This window comes from Melozone crissalis, unplaced genomic scaffold (genome assembly GCF_028551555.1).
Source record: "Melozone crissalis strain CALT ecotype California unplaced genomic scaffold, PUWL_Pcris_2 ptg000016l_1, whole genome shotgun sequence".
NCBI classification, from domain to species: domain Eukaryota; kingdom Metazoa; phylum Chordata; class Aves; order Passeriformes; family Passerellidae; genus Melozone; species Melozone crissalis.
The window spans coordinates 29119050-29140247 of NW_026535794.1; the positions used below are offsets into that span (position 1 = coordinate 29119050).

At 36.2% G+C, this 21198-nt stretch overlaps 1 protein-coding gene across 8 annotated transcripts in view; it reads right to left on the reverse strand.

The window, feature by feature from the left end:
* Window positions 1-21198, reverse strand: part of DGKB (diacylglycerol kinase beta) — a 378030-nt gene that overhangs the window by 73094 nt on the left and 283738 nt on the right. For all 8 annotated transcript variants that reach the window (XM_054273525.1, XM_054273526.1, XM_054273527.1 and 5 more), the window contains 2 exons: window positions 8435-8525; window positions 2635-2830 (listed from right to left, as the gene is read on the reverse strand). In XM_054273525.1, coding sequence (XP_054129500.1) covers window positions 2635-2830; window positions 8435-8525 — 287 coding nt within the window. The remainder of the gene's footprint in view (window positions 1-2634; window positions 2831-8434; window positions 8526-21198) is intronic.

Consider the following 21198-nt stretch of genomic DNA (forward strand, 5'->3'; position numbering starts at 1 on the left):
CAGATTGATGCACAGTTGTACTGCAATTGAAAAAGTCTAAAAGTAAATGTGCATCCTATTTAGAAGTCCCAAAAAAAAATGAGATATAAAAAAACCAAATAAAATTCAACACCAAAATCTGATTTATATATATATATATATATATATATATATACATACACATATATAGATATCCATAGGAAAACATAAGGATTGATTGCACTCTCCTAGGAAGTACAGTTCTTAGTTGTCAAGTGATTAGATACTTTATTTGGACATAAAAATAACTACAAGGATGTTTATTCAGAATAAGTTAATAAACAGAAGTTAACAAGCCAGTATGTATTTATCATAGTTCTCAACACAGCAATACCTATCTCTGCACCAGGTATTAATAGCTTACAAAATGTTTTCTTCAAACTAAAGAGTACAATGTGCCAAAAATACATAGTGCCTAAGAAAATAATCAGCTAGTGAAAAAATCATAACGTTTTCAAGTGAGAGTCAGTTATTTCCCCAGTGAGTAGATTCAGATTTATCAAAACTATTTGAGAAGCGTAGACATAAAATTGATTGAATTCCATTATTCAGCAATGATCTTGAATTCCGAGTTGAAGGAGCACATTCAGCCTAAGAATCTATCTTAGCTAGTAGAATTGACTGTTTTTTGCAGTACAAGATAGGAGTGGGCCCATTAAACTAATCAGTTGGTTCTGACATGTTCACCTTCATTTCTGAGTTTTCACTACCTTCACTTTGGAGTTTTACTTTGGGTTGTTTTAACCTGGTTTCATGGACTAAACACACACTTGCAGTAGAGCATGTAGCTCCCATCCCCACATACCTCACACCTTTAAAAGGAATCCACTTTACATGCTCAAGACTGCTCAGTGTTGCAAACTGGAACAAAGTAATGGACCACTCTGAAATCCAAGAAGGATTTCACTCCTGCTCAGCACTGGAATGCTAGTGAAGATGCAAACAATAATACTATCTCATAGTACTCAGTGATGGGAGAGGTGATCTAGTTTTGGATATTGAGAAGTCAACCTCTGCTTTAAAACTGCCTTTGGATAAAGCTACTTCCATCCACAGTACATACAAAGTGATTAGAAACCAAGTAATGAGAACAGTTTTTCTAAAGTAAGGTGCTTAATGTCTGCATTATGAACACTTAGACAGATAACATGAGAAATTCTATTCAGTGTTTAATATTTTTATTGTAATTTTATTTTATCCTGTCCAGGAAAATGGAAATTCAGTGTCGCAATGCCCTTTTAATACATCAACTATAGTCAGTAGATTGAAATCACTGTTAAATGTGTATCAAAGATGCACATAATTTCAATAATTAAAGGAAGTGATAATGTCTGTTTCACTACTATCAAGAGGATAAATGTCCTGTCTCCTTGTGTTGAGGAGCAAAACAAAAGGAAAAAATTTGGTGAGCCCTTTACCCAGCAGCCTCCATCCTTGAACATCAGGGCATAACACAGAATTGTAGCACACTAAGCAGAAGCTTAGTGCCTGGTGAGACTTTGGCTGACAGTGAATGGCTAAGTCACACTGAGAGCATAAGTAAAATTGCTAGAGATCACAGAAATTGAATGCTAGTACTTATTGCAGCCTCTACGCCATAAAAAACTACTTTATTCCTAAACTTTTGTCATCCGGATAATTTAGCTGAATTAAAACTAAAATGTGTAATAATGAAAAATGTTATAACTAGTGACTTAAAAATTACTGCTGATGAAATATAAAAATAGGATATTCAAAACTAGGAAAGAGATCCCAACAGAATAACAGTTAAGTCCTGATCTTTATGAAGTCTGAATAATGAGGAGAAGCAAGAAGCTACTCTGAAGCAAAAGATAATCCTTTTTGTAGGATAAATAGAGAAAAACAAACAAACAAATCCCAAACTATTCATTCCTTTGGTGTGAAGATAATGATGGCTTATAATCACTCAGGCTTGTGACATGCAGTCAAGTGTTACAATGCACAGTATTCAGATTCTCAGAGAAGAACAGCGATTATTATTTATTATTGGTTTTTTCAAGACTTATGTTTAATAAAAAAATTTATTGAGTAAGTGCATCTAATCACCAGGAAAGTATACAAACCCTGAAAAAAATGATCATGCCTGTGCAAGCCAACTACAGCATATGTATTCAAGGATTCATACAGCATTACAACATAGTAACATAAAATGTATAGACAGCTTGCTCCTTTTACTCTGAAGTGATTTCCCTCGCCTCTGGCCAAAGCTTGTTAGAATCAGGGCACAACTATCCCCAAGTAACTTAATGTCAGTTTCTTAATTGACATTAAGAAAGACTATAAATGCTCAGGAAGCACCTTCCAACTCCAAAATCTCCAACTACTTCTAGACTGAATGTCCCAGTAGCCAGCAGTGCCACATGGTGTGATTAGTCTGCTCAAGAGGTAGTATCTGAGGCAGGTTTCCAAGTATAGAGACTGAAATTAGCAGTACATCTTTGTTTGTGCCCTTCTGGCAGTGTTTCCCACCAGAAAAGCTAAATGCACAGGAAAGGAAATATCTAAGAACTGTCTGTCCTTTTCCTTGACAAGGTCAATTATATAACCAAGTTGACATTATGTAGCCAGATAGCCTGTATCAATCTGTAAGCTTACCTTGGCACACAAACTTCAATTCCTTGGCATCTATAACGGTGGTTCTTTTATCTGACCTTTTCTTTTCTGTCCGACGGTGGCTTCGTCTTTTCTTTGTCTCTCCCCAAAGATTTGATCCACCATGCATGCTTGGGATGTTTAGAATGGCAATTCCTTCCAGAGAGATATTGATTAAGTCCAGCTGAATTCCATCACACTGATTAGAAAGGAAGGGGAAAAAAAGGAAAAAAGAAAAAAAGAGAGAAGGTAGTAAGAGAGAAAGAAAAATCTGAATGCTCTTTTTCTCAGATATTTTTCTTCAGCAATTTATCATTCTTAATACTGCTAATAGTTTATTCAATGTTTACACCTAAGAGATATTCTTGTATCTGAAAAGGCGGTATGAGATAAAAACAGATCATTAATCAGAAGGTAAAGTAAGATTGCTATTCAGCTTTTGATTGCCTAAGTGTGGGACCATTTGGTACTGTCTTGTTATCTGATAACTATTCACTGACCCAAGTGAAATATATTTCTAGCTTCACTACAGATATTAGCAGAAAAACATTTATACTACCAAAATTTCTTTATCAATAACTGAATTTTTTGTTGCCTTTTCCACCTAAATTTTCTGCCTTATGATTTTGCAGTGATACTTGTAATTCTTGCAACTGAGTCCCTTCCCCAACAGATGGAATACAAAGTCCCTGCAGGCAGAGAATACATAGACTTATGGAAAAGTGTCTAAGCAAGCCCCAGGAGCACAGAACAGCTCACAGGTATTCCTTTCAATCCAAAGGCACAACAAGCATATCAGCATAGGGCTATGGCAGACTAGTGGCTCCTAGCAATAACTAAAATCAGTAGAAATGATTACAACAATTTCTGATGCAGCTGCAGCAATCCTTACCCCAGAACCTTCACCAACCAGTTCTCCAAAATATGCATCACTGCTAAGGGAAAACACAGGATGTGGAGCTAAAGAGGAGGCATCAGTGATCTAAAACCTTTCCAAGGCTCACCGGACACACAGAGGTAATCTTAGTCTATGGGATAGTCCCTTCAGCGATGGAATCATACCCATCTTGTGTCACTAGTGTGTATTTCTCATGCTTCCTAGAGCAAACCTGGACTTTAAGACATTTTATACAAGCATATTTCTATGCCAAATCTGGCTTCCAATTATAAAGGGACCATATTTTTCACTTCTGGAGAATGGCTCAGGGATCTTAACATATCAGCCTGCCCAGCATTAAACTGCAGCATTTTCTCAGGTGGTTGAACCCCAACATTTGCAAATACAGTTCACCTGAGATACACTGGATGAGATGAACCCAGCTTAATACACCTAGTCTTCACTGGCTGTAATTTACTCAAGCTAAGTCCTCGTCTCTACCAACATTAGGAAGTTCTTAGCACATATAAAATGTAGCAAAATACTGAAGAACCTCCACAGGAGAAAATAAACCACAACTTCATGTTACTACAGTGGAACCTGCAGGTGGAAAGCAAAGCACCCAGTTCTACTCATTTGTTCACTGAACCAGCCAGAGCTGCCCAGGATTCATGTACTGGCACCCTGGCTAGAGATGGACTGGCTTCATTCCTCACAACACAGATAGAGCATATGGATATCCTGACAAGTCTTACGGACCACAGTGTAGAGCAGCATATTTTTAAAACATTTGATCCTACTCCTGCAATGTTCTGCAGGCTTGTAGAGGATCCAGTCATCCATTTCAAATTCATTAAAGGTATTATTTTGCAATTCCAACACACAATAATCAGGTAGAAAACGGGAAAAATATTTAAGCATGCCTCAGTAGAAGTCCACTGACATCTTGCAGCTTGCTGCTCTGTGGGTCACTGGCACTTCTTCCTCTCTGCCTAAAACTTTATTGCAGCTTTGAAGAAGAAAAGCCAAGTACAACGCAAGAAAAACTGTGAATAATTGTTTATTCTGAAACTTTCTGAGATCATAAAACAGAACTGTATTATAATGCACACACATCTTAATTCTTCTAAGAAGAGCACAAATCGGGAGAGAGAACAATTTCAACACTTAGATTTCCATTTCATAGTTGCTCTTCAAGAATCAAATTTTAAACCTGTGGATTACATTTATACAGGGAAAACTTTAAAGTCAAAAGGCATATCTGAAAGCGAATTGGCAGTTGTGGCAACTACTGTAATTCAAAGTATAACTTTTTAATAACACTTTTCTTATAAGAATAAAGGCCTAGGTTTTCACTGTCATTTTTGGAAGCAAATTTGTGGTTTTCCCTAGTATTTTATATGTATTAAATACTAAGGTGATTTATTTTGCTAAAAATTCTGCTCATGTGTATGCTCACTTTCTGCTATACATTCTAGATAAACAGATATTAATTTCATAATTAAAAGTAATCTTGTGTAAATACCCTGCAGGCCTCAATGAATCAAACACATACTGTGTGTCAGGCCTCCCACTGTCTTCAAGTGGAATGTACTGGCTGGATAATTAGATAGTACATATTTTTTAACCTTATTTGCATGCATATTATATCTTTTGCACACTGACAAGCAGCAGTAACAACAAAAGTCAGATTACCACAGGGAATTCCCACAAAGAAGTCTTCATTTCTTATAATTTGCAGCCTAAATTAAAATAATTTGATCTTTGACAAGGATGAAATGTCAAGCAGAAGGGGGTCCTCTACAAGCCACGGCCTGTGGCTTCTGAAATCTGCCTAATTTATGTCAGTCACTTCTTAATACATATTTAAGTATTACACGAGAAAGATGATAAATATGCAATCTGACACCTTTGGTATTTCCCTGCTGTTAATTTATAAAGGTCTGGCGTCCCCCAAACTGACTGGAATTATTTAAATAAAAGAAGAATTGTGAAATAGGATGGTGCGGGGTCTAGCTTCCATTTTCACTCAATATTGAGCACAGCAGGTAGTACACTAAGACAATTATGTGAGGAGGCCTCAGAGTCCCCCAGTGATGAGCAACTTTCTGAATTAGCAAAGAAGCATTTCTTTTGTTCACACACAGACAAAAAGTTTGCCCTACAGGTAGCTCTGCATAGTTCTAACACATTCATATACTACAAAAACAAAACACACGTGTTCTGCTCCTTTTCTTTTTTCTTTTATTTCAAATAATGTAATGATGCTGTTAAAAACAAATGCCTATTTTTAAAATGTGGAGTATGCCTACCTAGACAAAAAAGAAACTAGCTCTTTTAACTCTTTTTTGCCTTCTTTTCCGGCCTGATTCACTTCTTGGGTATTATTGTTTATACCTTACTTATCGTATCAATTATTTTCAGATCATCTCTCTTTTGAGAAAAAACATATCTATGCCTGAAAAGAACTGATATTAAGGCTCTGCTGTGAAACCAAGAGCAATATCAGGCAAGTGTACAGGAATGTTTTAAACTCTTTTCTATTACCCATTAACACCAGGTGGTAAGAAGGCTTACACTGCTCCCACTATGCTTTTACAGCATTGCAGGTATGGTCCATGCCACCTCTACACCACATCTATACCTACTCTTAAGTATCTTTCACATAGCTTTCTTTCTTTTTTTTTTTTCTGAAGTAGAAATAAACTGCAAGTTCTCTAAATTGTAAAATCTTCAGCGTTGTTTACTGACACATTATTATTGAAAATGAATAATTAATTTTGTCCGAGTTTTTGTTTGTTTGTTTAACTTTGGTTTCTTACCCTTTAGAACCTCTCCTCAATTTCTTACATCTGATTTTGAAAACAAAATTACATCTTATTCTGGATAACATAAGAATGTTATGTCCAACTTTGTTCTGCATCTCACACAGAAGAAAACATACAGAACATGAGTAAAGAATGTATGTCAGAAAAACCAAGCTTAATTAGGTTAGAAATCAAATACAAGGCTAAACAAATATTTGCCCAGAGAACATGTGATCACTGTCTAACAGCTCAGAGATACAGATCCTTAATCTTCTCAGGCTTTGTTCATTCAAAATTTGGCTGTAGAGCAAGCACATTCTTTGTGAATTTTATGTGTAGTGAAATGTGGTCTCATGTACCAACCTCTCATTTACAGTGACATCCCCAAGGGGCATCAGGTTAAAAATCAGACAAAAATGCTGACAATATTCAAACAAGAAACATTAGATACAAGCATACGAGCAACATTGTAATTTACTCATTGTAAATTAATACAAAAATAACCACCTCCTAAGAGTTCTTGTAAACCTTGGAAACTATGCTTTTTTTTCTAATTGTATGACTAATGGTAATGACTAGGATAGATTAAGTGAGTATTAACAAAAGTGCCTCATATACTGGCAATGTAACACATTTTTGGTAATAATAGTTATTGACATGAATACATAATAATTACCCAACAGACAGCAGCACCACCACAAACTTGTATACCTACTTGCTTGCTTTGTGATGTTAACATTTAATCATTCTTTGAATGGTTAAAACAATAAAGTTCACGTCTTACTATGTATCAGGATACATGACTTTCTCGAGATATCAGTATTTTATTGGGAAAGCCTGCTCTTCAATTTGTATTTAATCAAAAGGTACATTTAACTTGCAGTTTCTTCAAATCTAATCAAACCAGGTAAGCATTTCTTCCAATAAATAACAAAATATTTTTCTATTATTTCCATTTATTTCTAATAAAAATATTTTCCAGCAAATGCTACATTTGCTTAAACTCATGTGTGTGAAGCACTCTCTTGGGAAGCAAGGGTGATTTTTTTTATTAAGTTTTTTTTCTTAAGACTTTCAGTGGAGTTTTGTTTTATTTTTATTATATTTTAATCTAACACGTGAGGAGCAGGTTTTCACTTCAAAGATAAACATAACAGCATAACAGGCAAGTGTGGCACTGCTGGTCTTACAGTTTCAGTCTCAGTATTCTCTGCTACTGTTCTGCTCTCAGGTACATGGTTCCTTCAGATAATTTCAGAATTCACCCTTCAGGAGGCTTTGACTGGACTCTCATAGCTCCCACCAGACCTCTCTGAGTGCCTCATGCTACTATACAAACACTCCACTGACACATGCAGTTTCTCATTACTAGTGGAAAGGAAAAGCACCATAATCCTCTTGAGAAATGATTTCATTATTTAACCTAAATTCTCAGGTTTTTATCTTCACTCATTTCTCATTTTTCATGTACTTATTCATAAACATCAGATGCCCAAACAGTTTATGTAATTTAGTCACTTATTCTAGCAGCCATCAAAGTGGCAGTGGCACATTATTTTAAATTCCCATTTTGTCTGTAAGTATCCTGTGTCTTTTTAGTTAATGTTCAATGTATAATGGAAAGATGACCCCTTGTGCAGAGAGAAAAGCTATTTAATGAAGGGGAATAATTCAAAAAAATATATATATTCTTTAACCTTTATTCAGGAAAGTACATACAATTTTAGGGAATTGAGTTTTAAAGGTTATAAAACCTTGGGACCTAGAAATAATAAGATTATTTTTTTTAATTTTAATCCTGCAGCAGCTCTCACTCCCTCCAACAGTCTTTCATTTTTCCACCTGACCTAGCCACACTCCCTATTGATTTCTAATGTTATACTTCACCTCTTGACCTTGTCTACTGTATTAAGACTTCACTAATCATCAAACTGAACTTTGTTCCAGTGTGCAGGGCTACACTACAAATAGACATGATAAAAATAATATTTTGGAATATAGGGTCGAAAGGATGTGCACTGCTTTGCCTTGTTGGATTCAGGCACTCTGCGCCCTTGCTCCCTGCATTTCAGCCAAACTGGTGACATTTCAAGGATAAAGGCAACAATTAGTTTCTTACTTCTATTTCTACAGATTCATGCAGCTTCTTACAGGTGGCTGAGAAAGTTTCCGAAGTGCCAAATTCAAAATACCAAAATTTGTTCTTCATTCTGAAACAAGAAAAAAAAAAGAAAAGAAAAAAAGAAAGATCTTATTCACTATCAATATGTGACAAAAGTGATCATCCTGTCTTCCACTATAAGTAATGGCAAAGGCTTGGGAACATGTGACATCCCATTTGAAATAGATGAGCTCATAATTTTCAAAGCTTAAATGTTGGTGTCAAGTTGTATGATATCCCCTAAAGGGATAACAGGAATATGTTGAACTGACAGGTTCAAATGTACCTTTGACTTTTCTTTTTCAGTGACTATCAGAATATTTTTTGTCACTTAACCAGTGACATGCCTCAGAAAAATGTATCGATTTTATCTCATGTCTTACACCTACTATATGATTTCTGATTCCCAGTTAACATCTTTATCCTGCAGAGCAGCAGAATGTGCAAGCAGGGCAATCCCATCATGAACAAGAGCCAGGAAAAAACGTAGCTTGCCTTAAGCTAGTTAAAAGGCAAATGCCTACTGTAGATGATGACAGATGAAATAGTAGAAGGAAATAAAAATTCCAGATCTAACAATCTTTAGATATTTTGCAGAAGGAGAGCTGTATTACCAGGTAATTCACTCATAGACACATTTTAAGTGGGCAATGAGACCTGCATCTTGAAGTTCATTAACAGGTTTCAGAGGAAAATAAAACTGGATTAAATGCCAGTAAATTCCTTAGTTTATCATGACAGCAGGCACAATTTACACTTTTTGCTTTTTAAATACATAAAGACTGAACTTCTGTTTTACCAGATTTATTGCATACTGTTAAATACAATCAGGACGCCAACAGCACCATTTCAAACAAGTATGTGTACTTTTTGTGAACTCCCATGAGTAATTATTATTCTGTAACAAAAATAAAAAGAAGCTAAACAACCACAACAAAAGACACTGAATTAGAATTCATTATTCCCACTTAAGAATCAGATATGAACACAGTTTCTTCACTTGAGTAAACTGTTCTCTGACACAGGCACAGCACATTGTGCTTCTAACTTGAAAACAAGAGTCTGCATGAGCTAGAAGTACAGAATGAAACCAAAATGTAGATGACTGTAAAACATGTCAAAAGTACAAATCTTACTTTTAATTACTTCAAATTACATATAAGAGACTGCTTAATTGTTGTTAAAATCTACTTAATGACTCTTAAAATCATGAAGTAAGAAGAGGTATTGCAGTACTGGCCATTTGCAGAAACCTGTTTGTGTAAGAGCCAGCAATTCCTGGTGCAGCATCAGAAGGCTGTAAAGATGTCCAACCTGGCAGCCTGCACAGAGTTGGGAAGAGAAGAGTAATAAGGAAATTACACAATTCCGATGGAAAAATTTACAGGAATTTCCAAAGGTTTTTACACAGAAAATCTGAAAATATTTGGAAACTATTTTTGAGAACCTTCTCTCAGATAAATGGCATCTTCTCAAAGGAGCTCCAGAAGGGCTCTGGCCTGATTCAGGTCCAGATTTCTCAAGCCTATGAATGGAAGTGATCCAACCATGTTCCTCCTACACCTGCATTTAGCTAGCACACTGCCATACTGACCTGGGATCAAGTGCCCTATTTATACCAACATACATGAAGAAATTTAGAAACCTTTTGTTTCCAAAGAAATGTGAACTATGTCTTGAATTTCCATTGGGTACCTTTGGAAAATATGGATGCCTCTATTTTCCCACTACTTTCTACATAGGGATGATCAAAAATAAAAAAAAAAAAAAACCAAACAAAAAAACTCCCACAACCAATCAACCAAAACACAAACAACCCCCTCCCAACAAACTAAAACTCCGAACCAAACAAACAAATAACAACAACAACAACAAAAAAAACCAACCAAAATTCCCAAACAAACAAAAAACCTCAAAAAAACAAGACCAACAAAACCTTGATGTAAACATTCATAAAATTACTTTGTAATGTCTTTTGATCCTATTATTAAGATAAAAAGCCTATTTGTCTTCTCTTTATAACCTTTCCTTTTCCTATTCAGTTATTTTTACCCGAAATGAAGAATCTTTTCTTCTTTTTTATTTAAAAGACTGCTTTAAATTGACTCACTTATTAGCATTCTATATTAAAAACTCTTTGACTTACACAAAGTTAAAATAGACATATATTTTTGAGTCATTCAGAAAATACTGGGCAAATTCAGGTATTTTGAGCTCAGCCACACAAAACCCAGCATTGTCAATGCACTCAAGGATTACTAGAAAATTTAGATCTATAAATCTAAATTTTGTAGAATCTTATAACTGAAGATTAAGTACATATTTCAGGTGAGGTTATGATTTCTGGTAATTTAAATATAACCTATAAGAGTCTATCAGGCCAAAAATGTAGTGAGCCTGTTCTCCATTCTCTAGTTGACTGTCTGTTTTTAAGCATAGAGAGATAACTTCCTTGACAGCTTTTCAAATGCAAAGATAGAAGTAGATACAAATAATTTTGTGCTTCATTTTCAAATAATGTACCAATTTCCTTTACAAGCATGAAACAGATTAAATTTTGTGGTTTTATTCAAATGCACTATATCTTTTATTGAACAAAGGATTGCATTACTTTTCATAGAGATACAAAATGGAGTTAAACAAAGAACTCCAGAGAAATTATACAACCTCTAGTTTATATCTTCCACTTGCATTCCTCTTTCAAAGAGGTAAAGCTCATCTGCTCATCTGCTCTGTTATCAATATAAGAGCAAAAAGAAGATTAATGAACTATTTTCATGGCCACTCTAATTTCTTCCACAATTTAAGTAAATTTTAGATTGCTAAACAAATACATATTTAATTACAATTTTGCCACATTAAAACTGTATGGAACTGAATCACAGGCTGCTGTCATGTATATTTTCTCTGTCCCAGAGGAAATGATTTAGACTTTTCTCAGCTTTTAAAAGGAGATGACCAAAAATAAGTTTGAAGTCTGCTCCTTCTTTCCAACATTGGTTTTGTCGGAATAGGAAAGGGAATAGATTATTCTACAAGAAAGAATTTGGTTTTTTGGGGTTTTTTCACATGCTTTGATCTAAACTTTGAAAGAGTGTACAATATAAATAAAACATCAATCATGATTAAAGCCTGACCTATCTTGCTATTGTATTACAGTATGTCAAAATATACAGCCTACAGGTGTAGGAATGACAAAACAAAACTGTACTTCAAGAACCTAAACACCTTCTATGCTGCCAGTGTTCCACATTTTCAAGTATTGGTCAATGTTCTGATAAGTGGAATGATCATTAACAGTGACGAAATAAATTTGCACAACAGCTGTGGGAGACTGAAATGTTAATGGTTAATGACTCATGCAATTGGTCATTTGCAAAATCAGCAGGTGCTGTGCTGAGGCCAGGTTTGCATCCCCCAACCAAAGGGCAGGAGGAGAGGGTTTGGGTGTGTGGAGGTGAAACCTAGGAACAGCCCAGGTGTAGAGGGGGTGAGCACTAGAGGAGGACCACAACAAACCAGTCTGTTTAGCAACAGGCTGGGGTCTGAGCCAAGTAAGGGAAGAGGCTGGTAAGATCTCGCTACATGGGATAATGCTTTTTATCGTGCCCATGTCCTCAGTTACGTAACTTGCTCAGGCATAAAACACTGGTTATAGGGAAGTACCGGGACAGGCTTGAAGGTATTTCTCCCTTCTGATGGGGAGTAACTGGCTAAACCAAGTGGATGTGAAAAGGAGGTGTAATGTCTTAGAAGATATCATAAACCATCAAATATCCCCAAAGTGCCCCCAGCCTCCTTTTTTGGGCCTTCTACCAGAGGACTGAACATGATCCACAGTGTTTCCATAGACAAACTCCCACCCCAGGGGAGGTACCTTGGGTTCCTACCTGAAACTGAACATAAATCAACTGAACTCTATGTTTCAGGGGCTTCCTCACCCCTGACAGATCAAGACTGTGGAAATCACTTCAATAAAACAACAATCAAATCTCATCATTGGATTCATGGGTGGTAGCATCCATGTATACATAAACACTGGTCATTCCATGTCATTTCACTCTGATCTAACCAAGGGATCTGTTAACAAGAACCTCAGTTATTCTCACCTTCAGGGGTAGGCCCTAAAAATATTATAAAATACTGCCATTCCTTACAGTATTTCTATGCTGCAGATAAATATCAGACTTAGAAACTTAGATATGTTTCTTGGGAAACTTCAGACTAATATTTGGTAATCAAGGCAAAATAATCAAAATAGTCTGTGATATGGGTTTGCTCCATTATCAGTTAATCAGAAACCCCCCTACTGCTAAAACTATTTTATATAACCTTTCTGATTAAGCAATTACAAGGCATGTCATTGAAAAATTGTCCTGTATCTAAATATGGAAATAGTAAATACTTTATTCAACACCTGAAGAGCATCTATGCTTCACTGCAGTATGAACACTCTGTCAGAACATGTGGAACAATAGACCAGTTATGGGCTGCTAATAAAAGGTCACAATAAAAGGAGTACTTTTAACTTCAGTAACAAATTCTTATTCTGGGATTTACGGTCTTCACTTGAGGCAAGAGCTTATTGCTACATTTGCAAGTTTGCTACACTTTCTACCATATTCTATTTACACTTCTTATATCTACTGTTTATATTTATTTTATTTATTTGCACTTTATGCAGTGTAAAGCTACAATGACTTCAGCTAAAATTTCTCCATCAGAAAATTTCTGTTATTTTTGTATTGTTTTGTAAAATGACAGCTGAAATACTTAGACCATTTTTTAAAACAACTGGATTAAAAACATGTATAATTGTTTATATTAAGAGTGTTTGATAGCAACCACTTTGAACTGTTTTAACAGAGCTACACTTTCTGAGCAGAGATTTAAAACTTAGCATGAGAATGGCCTTGCATCAAGAATATCCCTCTGGCCATCTGCATGAAAATAAATACAGAATTTAATCATATTATGACCACTTGGAAATAGACTCTGGGAAGGCTTATTTTGCCATATTCTTTGGCAGAGAAACAACTAATTTTTGTCTCCAATTCTGTCAACTTTTATCCTTTAATCCATACTAGAGATTTTTTTACCCAGGAAAGTACTAGCATTCTTCAGTCTTACAAGGTAAATTCCTTGAAAAGTCCACTGCCAGGAAGTAACCTCTAATACAAATCCGTGTAAGAATGTCTGCTCATGGACAAGCAAAACTTTAATTCCTCCAGAAAGTATATTGTTCCTCAAAATATAATCTCTTAGCTCTGCTTTCTGAAAATACCTTTTTAAAGACTATTCCACCTTTGTTGCAAAAGTACTGTTTCTTTGTCAGTGAGTGTCAAGAGTTGATCTCAATCTGTATCATAAACTCATAGAATTTTCAGCATAAAGCTCCCATTCTAAGAGCAGCATTCATGAACAACAATGTACAGAATGTAATGAATTTAAAAAAGAAAATTCTATGGCAGGAAAAAAAAAGTAGCAAGGAAACCATAAAGAGTAGATGCTTATCATCTCATCCACCACAAGTCTCGAAGGTGCTCAGAGACACAGACTCATGCTATGTATTTAAAAGGAACAGGTCTCTTTACCTTCCTTTTCTCCCTTGTTCACTCTTTTGCTCCAAGCAAATGTGGAATAATGTGTAGAACCACCTCTGCAGGGAACCAAAAATACCAGAAAAGTGTGCTGAAATGGAGGTATATTTCCACAGAGGAGAAACTGTGAGCAGTACAAAGGGAAAAAAGGAGAGGAATGAGGAAAAGATAGGAACTTAATTTTGAAATGCATTGAAGTTCTGCAGCACTGAAAATGGTATGATGATAAAGTACAGAAAAGAAAAATAAAATAATCCTAAAGGAGACCTACATAAAAACATGTATTTCTTAAGGTTGACAATACAGTAATACGGTCTAAAAATGAAACCACGAGTATAGGAAACGTCATGATGGGCAGAAAAGCTGAACATCTCTTGCAATATTTTGTCACTGACATTGGTTATTATTACCAGACATGACAGAGGATAGTATAAAATTCCATGTAGTATACAGCTAGGAATAATCTAGCTCTATTATTATTGATAATTCTATCAAATTGAAAACCACTACATTCAGATTAGACACAAAGAAGAATTCTTTTACGATGAGGGTGGTGAGACACTAGAACAGGATGCACAGAGAAGCTGTGGATCCCCCATTCCTGGCAGTGTTCAAGGCCTGGTTGGATGGGGCTTTGAGCAACTGGTCTAGCAGAAGGTGTCCCTGCCCATGGCAGTGCGGTCAGAACAAGATGATCTTAAAAGGTCCCTTCCAACCCAAAGCATTCTATGATTTTCATTCAATTTGTGGATACTTACACCATAAAGCAAAATGAAAGTGATTCCCAATGTATGGGGGAGAAAAAAGTCTCTGGGAAAAACAAGCTCACTAAGGTGTGTCTGAAGTTGCTGATATTGGTTTAATGAGTCCCACCTGCAAGACATACATTCAAGAGCAAGTGACAGACGCACTCTTCTCTGGGCTGGCTGAATGGCAGGGCCCAGACACTGATGGTGAATGGTGCCACATTCAGCCAACATCCCATCATCAGTGATGTTCCCCAGGGATCAGTGTTGGGCACAGTCCCTCCTATTACCTTTATGGATTTGGATGAGAGGCTTGAGAGTACCATGAGCAAATCTGCAGACAACACCAAGTTGGCTGCTGTTCTGATCTGCTGGAGTGCAGGAAGGCTCTACAAAGGGACCTGGACAAACTGGACTGATGGGCCAAGACCAACAGCGTGAGCTTCAACAAGACCAAGAGCCAGGTCCTGCACTTTGGCCATGACAACCCCAAGCAGTGCAACAGCCTGGGGGCAGAATTGCCAGAAAATGGCCCAACAGAAAAGACCTGGGGCTTTTCTGGTCAACAGCTGCTGAACAAGTGAGGCTGAATGCTGATGCTGAATGCAGTGTGCCCAGTGGCCAAGAAGGCCAAAGGCATCTTGCCTGTATCAGGAACAATGTGGGCAACAGGAGCAGGGATGAAATTCTTGCCCTGTACTCAGTACTGGTGAGGCCACACCTCAAATGCTGTGTCCAGCTCAGGAAGGACATTGGGGAGCAAGTCCAGGGAAAGGCAACAAAGCTGTGAAGGGTGTGGAACACAAGTTTTGAGAGGAGTGGCTGAGGGAGCTGGGGTTGTTTAGCCTGGAGGAAAGGAGGCTCAGGGAAGACCTTATTGCTCTCTACACTGCCCGAAAGGAGGGTGTAGGTGGGGGGTGGGGGGGAAGGGGGTGTCAGTGCCTTTTCCCAGGCAACAAGTAACAGGACAAGAGAACCTCTGTCAAGCTGTTGGACTTTAGGGCGAATTTCTTCACAGACTGGGTGATTAGATATTGGAATGGGCTGCCCAGGGAAGTGATGCTCACCATCCCTGGAGGTGTTTAAGGAATGACTGGACATGGCATTTAGTACCATGTCCTAGTTTGGTCATAGGTTGCACAGGATAATCTGATTATCTCAGAGATATTTTACAAACTAATTCATTCTGTGAAGTAAAAATTTACAGCATATTACATGTCATAGAGATTGCACTTTGTATTTCTGGCAATAGAAATATCTGTATACATATTACCTAATTAAATACTCAATACTGTATAAAATAAATAAAATTTCAGTTGCTAAAAAATATTCAATGTTTTCTAAAATTCAATATAAGGAATATTTTTACCAGGTCTCTCACAGTAGTTTTCAACAGACAACATATTTTCCATCTTTTCTTACAGTTCATAAATCTATTATCTAGGTAATTTTATACTTAGGTAAAAATGATTTCATTGCAGCACATAATATATATTAATAAGAATGTATGACTTTTTCTAATGTTCTTTTCTTTCTACTTCTGTCTTAACAATCATATAATTCCTGTTCTTCTTTATAATGAATCATACGCAAAGGTAAGGAAATAGCCAGTGGAGATGCACATCCATAAGAGATTTATGTGTGACTGGCATGATTTTAATAGAGACATCTTTGTCAATTTTTTCCTTTTTCCATTACCAACTTTACTTCTGGCAAATCTAAGTGCTAATCTCCTATGGCATAGAGCATAAGCAGAGGCCATATAGATAACTGCAGAAAAGCTAAAATCCTCATAGACCAGTTCTAGTTTTACACAATAAATAACATTTTCACATATCATAAAATGATACCACCCATGGTTGAAAAGCTACCCCGTAAGTACTTATACCACTAAGTAATACTGTGAGATCATTTTCCCTGACATTTATCAGTTCTACTGCTGCAAAGCTGAATTTGACTCAATTTTCTGTTATGCTTTATAACAGTTTTGCACTGTAGCTTACAGTTGTCCATGCAGGTTGGCTGCAACCTCCACTGCCCACCTGCCTGTCCTCCTTTTTCCAGTTCTTTGACCAATTTTCTTAAAATTCTCTGCAGCTCCTTCCAGCTGCAATTTTCATCCTTTGCCCTCATCTATTCAGTTCTAGTCCTGTCTTCAACTCTGCTGTCACATCTGGCCAAGAAACCATTCCTGGACACCTTGCTCTGACCATTTTCAGTAGTAAATGTGAGTCATGAAAAGTTGCAAAAGGGCCTTGCAGTACTTAGTGACTGGGGTATAAAAATGTAGATGACATTTAATGTGGACAAATTTCAAGTGATGCATAGAGAAAAATAACAAAATAACTGTAATTTTACAAACAGGAATTAATTCTCAGTGACAAAGTCTAGGTTTACAAATAGCTGAACTAAACTTTCATCTCCACAGGGGGATTAATGGTGGGGGAGAAAGAAAACCACTTCTTATCTTGGGCTCCAACTATCAATTTGAAATATTTGTACAGACAGTTCACTTATGAATACCAGTCAATTCACACACATCAGACAGGTACTGATGTTCCCAAATATCATCTGTTTTCTGTATATTTGCAGACAAAATGTGCAATGAATTCACTGGAGGCTTGTGCACTGTTTCCTGATTTTGTTGAGCTTCAGATCAGAATGCAATTTGATCAGGTTTCTGAGAGAAACAGTAGACAGACCAGAAGTGCTAACTCTGCCAGGGTTGCCACAAAAAACCAAGAAAACAAAACAAAACAAAACAAAAAACCACAAGAGCAACACCAGGTTGATAATCATACATACAAGCCCCAATATTTTGTGCTATGAAACCTGTCCTTGTTTTATTTTGATGCCTTTCTTGCATACTCCCCTTACACTTTAGACTCCAGCAGAGAACCTACTATTAACATCTTTATGAAGGAATGTTTTTTTTCCTAAAATACAAGTAAAAATTTATATGTTGAAATATAAACAACACACCCTAAAAATTTTAAGATCTTTGGAGCATGTGCTAGGCACTATAATACAGGAGGAACTTTTGAGTTGTGCCTCAGGCAATATGCAACAAGATGTTAATGAGGAAAATAAAAAGTAGTTTCTCCAGAGTTACAGAAAAGTGGTTTACTCAACTGAGACTAATTATTGGATGTTAACCTACAGCAACTGTTATGAAACCTAGCTATTATAAAAAATTGTGATACCTGACTGACATAGTTTACAAGATATTTCTCCATGAAAAATTGTACTGTTTCTGGTCTATGACAGTAATATCTGTTTTAAATATGGATTTCTGATGCTTGCTTTTGAATATATTGTTTTAACAAACTGATTGCTAAGCCCAAAATATAATTTTCTCAAAATATTCACCTAAAAAGTGTCTCCATTATAGCTGTGATTTAATCTGTCATTTTGCTCCCCTAAATAAACATTTCTATTACACTTAAATCCTTCATGTCCATTTACCATCATGATGATTTCTGCTCTTAACATTTTACGTATTTTTATGCTTATATTTTTCTTCAGTTTCTTTTCCAAATTCCCCAGTCTTGGGAGCAGATGCTGAGGCACCAATGACTCATTAATCTCAAGAGGTTTTTTATCATGAACAAAAATAAAGTCTATGAACAGTTCCACATTTACCAGCCTTGGTCATACTAGAGAACCAACAAAGCTCATTGAACAAAAGCAAAGAAAAAGCAAAAAAAATACAAAAAAAGCCCTCTCTGTATATTATACTATATAATATACAGAGCAAGGACACAGACCTCCACATTTTATCTTTTTATTACATCAGAGGAAAAAAACAATATTTCTTTCCCTCACCCACTCATATGGATATGTCAAAACAGACTAGGTACACCAGTAGTACATGTAAGATATTTCAGAGGTTCAGGGACAGGTTTGAAGGAAGAACTTCTCATTGGCTGCTTCACATGCAAAACTGCAACTTTGTTTTAGAAAACTAGCAAACTAACAATCATACAAACCAGTGCTGTTTCCCTGTAAAGCGGGGGATGGTATGCAATTAAATAACCTTTTTCTCCGGCCCATACTTTAACTCACTGAGAAGCTGGAGTATCTCAATACTCTATATTTGATTCCTGCCAAAAAAAATCCTTCCATTACCATAAAGTACTTGAAGCACCATGCTTTATATAATTCCCAAGTAGGACACAAAGAGAAGACTAGGTGAAAAGAAAAAGAAGTAAACCATCAAATGCTGTAAGGCAAATAATGAGCATCTCTTCTGTGACCATACACAGTAGAAAATCAGACTGTGTAGAAGATCTTTGACTAAATCTTTCTCCTTATTATTCCTCCAAAAATATTTAAACCTTACAGGTTTAAACCTTTATAGGTCAGACTCTGCCTGGGATTCAGAGGAGTTCAAAATTTATTTTTCTACTGAAGAGCTGGTTTATGAGTTTAGGAAGCCTTACCCATTTCAAGTATCATCTCCAGATTCCCACTCTATGAGAATTCCACCTCTAAGGAGGAGGTGGCTTGCCTGGGATTTAGTTTAACACCACACTTCAGCATGTCAATGCATTTGTCTGCCTGTGAAGTAGGAAGACACTGTATTTCCCTCCAAGACAAAAGACATCTACTCAATGAAACTGAAGGTGTGAGCAGACTTTCTCTCCAGGCTTCAATGAGAGAAATAACTGTTTCTCCACTGACTACAGTGAGAGCACTGACATCTAGTTTATATGTAGGTAGACACTTTTGAGTCCTAGATTAAGCTCTCTAATCTGAAACTTAAAATCTATCTTATTTCAAAACACTTAATCTAGATAGAAGACAGTCCTCCCAAGCCCTTCAACATAAAGGAAGTTTCATTATTTCTCACTTGCTAAAAGAGAATTTACCCAACATATCCTTGCAAGTATTTAGATTCACCTAAAACTCCTATAGCTATGGATTTTCCTAACTAAACACAGAGGAATCCAAGATCTGAACCCAACCCACCTGTGTTCCCTGTAGCACATTCAATTAAAAAGCTAACTCAAGCTGTCCCTTCTCTCTAGTCTTACCTTCAAGGAATTTTAAAATAGGCATAGAACCTGTCTTTCTTTTGGGGAAAATGCATGGACACTCTGCTACCTGCTTTGCTGGATCTCAGGAGTAGGAGACAACAGGCAGGTGAAACACGTGGGACAAGCTTCATTCTCTTTGTGGAAAAAAAAATCATAGTTGTTAAATAACTGTACATTACTTTCTATTTTGTAGAGTAGGATGGGATGAGTTTTGCTTTTAAAAGGCCACTGATTTTTTAAAAACCTGAAAATATTATGATTAATGCTATATTTGTGAGTCTGTATTTTTAGGCAACTTTTTTCCCCTGAAGATTGAACGCAGTCATCAGCTGTGGTTAAAAATGCTGTTCTGTAAATGTGCAGAGACTTCAGAATGCATTTTTAGTGTGACAGAAGGTCTTTACTTAGTAGAAATCAGGACTTAGCATTGAAAATGCACATGGTAGCTGTATAAATAATAAATTCTACTACTATAATTACTTACCATCTTATCCTTCACAATAAAAATTTAGAAAACTTTCTACATTGAACAGCACCTTAAAGGACAAGGCAGGATGCCAGGCAGAGAGTAAAGCTAGAAGAGTATAGTGGTTTTGTCCTCTGTACAAAGCAGTGTAACCAAGGATTGTTCCTCCAAAACTGGATAATTTGGATTATCAGCAAATATCATCTATATACCCAGCATGTAATAATTTCATTTATTAAATGTTCATAGTAAGACCACTTACTCTTTACTCCTGTGCTCCATTAAAATTCAAAATACATGTAAACAAGCAGAAATAAATTAATTTTTCCAAAGCATATTTAAAATAAATCTGTAAAACATTTCCTTATATGCCTTTCATGAAAGGTCCTTGTGATTATATACATTTCACTTTGAAGAAGTCTATACAGACCCTTTTGACAGGAATATACATAAAGATCACTTTAAAAATCTGTCTTTCTAATTTTTTATAGTCATATGCTACAAAAATAATAAATTTAGCACCAAGGTCTACTAAGATTCGTTTCTGCACTCAGAGAACTGGTGAGGAATCAACCTTTATGGGTGATAATTCTAAGCTCTCAAGCCTAGTAATTAGACCTGTGCTTCTGCCGAAATTATATTTGTCTAGTTCAGTGCCTTTGATTTTACTTTTTACACTACAGTTCCATATTGCATTTCTAATCATTACTTCACCCCAGCTTTTTAAAATCTCTCACAGCTCCATGCTACCAGCTGTTGTTTTCTTTCCTAATGCACTTCACTTGCAAAGAAGAAAAAAAAATCTAAACCCAACAAAAACCTCCCAGATTTAGATTTCTTTGAACCTCATCCTTACTCACTGCTTCTCATC